The following is a 4,722-nucleotide window of genomic DNA, read 5'->3' on the forward strand; positions in this document are numbered from 1 at the left end:
CCCGCCGCTACGGCGGTGGCCGCAAACGCAGGGGTGGTGGGCGCGCTGAGGGGCGCGCTGCGCAGCGGCACCCGCGCCTTGGAGGCCATGGGGCTGCTGCTCGCGCTCAAAACCCACAGCACAAGCGCGCCCGCGGCGGCGCCGCCGCGTGACGATCATCGCAGCGGCGGCGACGGGGGCCGCAGCGGCGGCGCGGATGGCGGCGGCCGCGGCGGCAGCGGCGGCGGCTCGGACGGTTGCGGCGGCGGCGGCCGCGGCGCGGACAGCCGCTGCAGTGGCGAAAACCTGCGCGACCCTCGGCTCTTGGCCGAGGTGGTGCGCGCCGCCGGGTCGGCGGACTCGAGGGTGTGCCTGCTCGCCTTCCGCTTCATGGGGCTTGGCTATGAGGCTTGGTCGATACCCCTGATGGCTCCTGTCGCAGTCTCTGCGCTGCGCAAAACGGACTGGGAACTCACAGAGTGAGCCGGGGCAGCGCGCCAAGAGGGGAGCGGGCGGCCTCTCCCTTGCCCGTTGTGCCCGCCGCGTGCGGCGCGGCGCGCGGCCTGGTGGCGGTCAGGGGACTTGGGACGGTTTGCTTGAGGAGGGTATCGGCGTGCTGTCATTATGGTGGCCGCCCTCCAGGGGTTGCCCTCTGCTAAGCCCAAGGTGCTGAGCGCTATATGCCAAGCGCCATCTTGCTATACGCATCCACCGCGCAGGAGGGCGAGCAAGATGATGTGCCTGTCCTTCTCGCCCGCCGTCGCCGCCACGCTGCTCCAGCTCGGCGCCTCCAACGCCCTGCGCGACGCCGCCGCGGCCGCAGCTGCCGCCGCCGGCGGCGCGGCCGCAGGAGGCGGCCTCGCAAACGCATGGGGCGGCGGCTCTGACCGTGACGCTGCATGGGCCGCGGCCATTTGGGCGGCGCTCGCGGCCATTCAACTGCCCCAGGAGGCTGCGGCCGGCCGCGCCCCTGGCGTGGGCCCCTCACCCTCTGCGGACGCGCCATCCTGGGCGCTGGACGTTGTGTCCTCGGTGCTCTCTGCGGCGCGCGGCGCGGCGGCCGCTGCAAAAGCGCTGGAGGTGATGCGCGCTGCGCCGGCCGAGGCTCTTAGGGTTCTTGCACGCCACCCCGGGCTGCTGCGGGGCGTCGGCGCGTTCGTGGCCGGCTGCGGGGACGCTGCAGCTGTTGATTGGGGGCTGACATCTGTCAGGGCGCTGGCAAAGCTGGAAAGGGCGGCGTGCGCCAGCGATGATACAGAGGGCGGCTGCGCCGCTGCTTGCGGCGGCGAGCCCTGCGGGCCGGGCGCTCTGGCGGAGCTGCGGCGCTGGCTGAGCATGCTCTCGCGCGCGCCGGACAGGGCCGTTGCATGGGAGGCGGCGGCGGGGCTGGCCGCGTTCGACGCGAGCCGCAGGGCGAGTGCAGGTTATCTCGGTTCGGGCAAGGGCGGCGGCAGCAGCGGTGACGACGACACCGGAACGGGTGCCAGCGCCGAGCGCGGGGCCATGGCTAGCAGTGGCGGTCGCAGCAGCGGGGAGGCAGCGGGGTCGGCCGGTGCCAGCACGTCACAGCAGGCGGCAGGTGCCCTGCCTCCTCAGCCGAAAGAAAGACCCGTCAGGTCGTGCTCAATTTGCGGCCAAACAGAGGCGCAGCTTGGGCGGGCGCCCAAGGCTTGCGCCGGCTGCCGCAAAGTCAGGTGCGCTGGAGTGCTGGGGACTGGGTATACAAACGAGCGTGGGAGACGGCATTTGGCTTACTCACCACTGCCTATCATCCTTGGCATGTTGACTTGTACCTGTGATCGACGGCCGCCTTCAAATGTGAACCTGCAAAATTGACGTCAGGCCGGCTTTGTCAGTGCTGACCAATTGAGCACACATCTATGCCCCTGCTGCCCTCTGCTGCCCGCAGGTACTGTGGCGAAGCGTGTGCCAGGGCAGCCTGGGCGGCGCACAAGAAGGAGTGTAAGGAGCACCAGCAGCAGCAGCTGAAACAGCAGCAGCAGCAGCAGCAGCAGCAGCAACAGCAGCAGAAACAGCAGTCGCAGCCGCAGCAGGCTCAGCAGTCGCAGCCGCAGCAGGCTCAGCAGGCTCAGCATGGGGTAGAAAAGCAGCAGCAGCAGCAGCAGCAGCAGCAGCAGCAGCAGCAGCAGCAGCAGCAGTTGCAGCAGCAGTGATCGTGCTCAAGCGGCGTTGTCTTGGAGCCATCACTTTTTCCAGCTATGGCCCCTGCCCCTGCAGCTTCTGCTTTGTTGCTGTCCCAGTTTTGTGACTGTGGCTGCCGTACTCTCATCCATTTGTTGCCTGCCACGCCTGGCGATCGCGCATATTGATTTCTAAAGCATGATCGTGATTTTCTTGAGCCACAGATGTGCAAACGAACGATGCTCCCTGGGATGGGAGTGCCCCAAGCCATTGTACTTCCTGCGCACGTGCCACTGCCAATGAATGCGGCATGCCCGCTTCTCTCCTACGCACTTCAGCGTCATGCACGGCATCAGGTGCAGCCTGTAACAACCACATAGATCTGTGCTTTATTGCTGGGCGAGATGCAGCTTTTTGTCGACCGACATCAACACGCGGCGTCTTGAGGCGCTGCTGAACCTTAGTGAGAACACCAGCTATGACTCAATCGACCTTAACTACAGTCTCATCCTCTTCAACACAAATGCAACGGGTGGTGGCAGGTTCATGAGCCGGCTCGCCCCCATCACATACATCACGTTATCACACGTCTCCAGCAACGAGCGAAACACCCGGACCTCTCGCCGCAAATGCAAGCAAGCTGCCTCTGCTCTGCTCTTGTTGCTGCGAGGCTCGCGAGGGCTGGGATGTGATAGCGGAGGTGTTGTTAAATCAGAACATTCATTTTGCCGGCTCTGGATCTCATCTAACCAGAGTTTGTGCTGCTCTTTGTCCGATGGGCCGCGCAGCAGAGGAGCTGCAGCAGCTAGAGATTGCGTTTGACCGGGTCAAGAAGCAGCTGCTTGGCCCCACGCACGACATCGTGCGGCAGCAGCTGCAGCTGCCCGAAGCCAACGAGCCGCGCCGTGGATCGAATGGCAGGCAGTCCCCGCTGCAACAGCTGTTGCCACAGCAGCAGCAGCAGCAGCAGTAGCAGCAGTAGCAGCAGCAGCAGCACAGCAGCAGCAGCAGCAGCAGCAGCAGCAGCAGCAGCAGCAGCAGCAGCAGCAGCAGCAGCAGCAGCAGCAGCAGCAGCAGCAGCAGCAGCAGCAGCAGCAGCAGCAGCCGCAGCAATGGCGGCGGCTGTGGCGGCTGTCAGCTATAGGGCTGCGACCGTTGCTCGTTCTTCGGGAGGGCGGGTCTGCGTGGGCAGTTGCCACGATAGCAGAGCAGGGGAGGCGGTCTTGATGGACGTCCTTGCGTCAGAGAATCAGCGGTGACCTGGGCACTTTACAGCAGCGGCCAAGGTATGCTCAATACACGCCATTCAAATGATGCATGTCTGCCATCATGGCGGCCCGGGAGGCTGTTCATCTGCGCCTGGGACTGGTTCCGTCATCGCGACCATACCCCTTGTTCCCCCCTTTCGATGGTTGGGTCGTTCGAAACGCAAGTTGGGTCGCATGTTTTCCAGGCAGGCGGCAGCATTCAGTCCTGGTGGGCTGCGCTTGGCCGGCGGCTGCAGGGGTTGCGGCAAAGGTGGCGCTTGGACCCTGGAGCCATAGGCATGACGTGAGAAGGGCGGCAGACGGATGTCTGGGTGCTGGAATTCATGTGGTCGGAGGAGGGACAGACTACTTTACTACGCCGTGTGGTTGTGGCGTCGTTCCCAGTGTACAGGCAATTTATTGTGGCGTTCCACGCAAGGACAGCCCGTGGGCAACAATGGTGGCACTAACAAGGCACAGCGAGGCCCCTCGGTTCCATGTAGATGGATGCAGTCAGGTGTGAGTGGGCGGCTATTGTGGCACGTGTCTCCCTCCCAAGACTGCAAAAACTGGCAGGGTCATCAGACAACGGGACGTGTTGTCATTTACGAGCATCCCGCACGGGCGCGCTCACCTGGTTGCCCGCCACGCAACAGCCAACTCCAACCGACGAGACAGATCGTGGATCTGACATATTCTCATGATGGTGATGGTTATATTCTGGCAACTTTGCGTGTGGTAACTGCGAGCTGCCTGCACCGTGCCGGGCAGCGTGCACGCCCATTCAAATCATCAAAAATGGCACGCTCAAACGTGACAGGACAGCTGGCAGCCCTCTTGAGCGCCCTGGAGACACAGGAACTCGCCCAGGCCGACGCGGCAGCGGCGCGTCTTGCAGCAACGCTGCGCCGCTCCCCCAAGGACGTGCAGTCAATCAGCGCCGCCGCTTTCGACCAGCTACTGCGCCACCTTAGCAGCCCGGTATCTGAGAGGGCCTACGAAGTCTCCGCGCGCGCCACGTGCCTCTGCTTGGTGGCGGAAGGTGAGGATGACGAACGGATCGCTAGTCAGATCTGCCGCTCCGCCGGGCGCGCAGCCGCCCTTGTGCGCGGTCTGACCAGCCGCGACGCGGCGCTGCGGTTGCGCATGATGGCGGCGCTGCCATGCATGTTTACGGCCATGCCGCATGTCCTCACGGAGCAAGAGCAGGTCGATTTTGAGACGACCCTAGTGGAGGTGCATGCCTGCTCGGCGGCCAGCAGACATCGGCAGCCATGAAGGCGCCCTCGCGCCACCGCCAGCCCTCCGCGCCCCCCCCGGCCCCAGAGCACAGCGTGCTTGGAACACGAGGGGC

General features: G+C 64.8%; 1 protein-coding gene across 1 annotated transcript in view; it reads left to right on the forward strand.

Moving 5' to 3' along the window:
• Positions 1 to 2,153, forward strand: part of MNEG_1537 (hypothetical protein) — a gene marked incomplete at both ends in the record, with an annotated part of 2,654 nt that extends 501 nt beyond the window's left edge. Inside the window, 4 exons of the mRNA XM_014049985.1 lie at positions 32 to 458; positions 699 to 1,558; positions 1,622 to 1,673; positions 1,889 to 2,153. Coding sequence (XP_013905439.1) covers positions 32 to 458; positions 699 to 1,558; positions 1,622 to 1,673; positions 1,889 to 2,153 — 1,604 coding nt within the window. The remainder of the gene's footprint in view (positions 1 to 31; positions 459 to 698; positions 1,559 to 1,621; positions 1,674 to 1,888) is intronic.
• Positions 2,154 to 4,722: the final 2,569 nt, after the last annotated feature.

The sequence above is a fragment of the Monoraphidium neglectum genome (genome assembly GCF_000611645.1).
Source record: "Monoraphidium neglectum strain SAG 48.87 unplaced genomic scaffold scaffold00155, whole genome shotgun sequence".
Lineage (NCBI taxonomy): Eukaryota > Viridiplantae > Chlorophyta > Chlorophyceae > Sphaeropleales > Selenastraceae > Monoraphidium > Monoraphidium neglectum.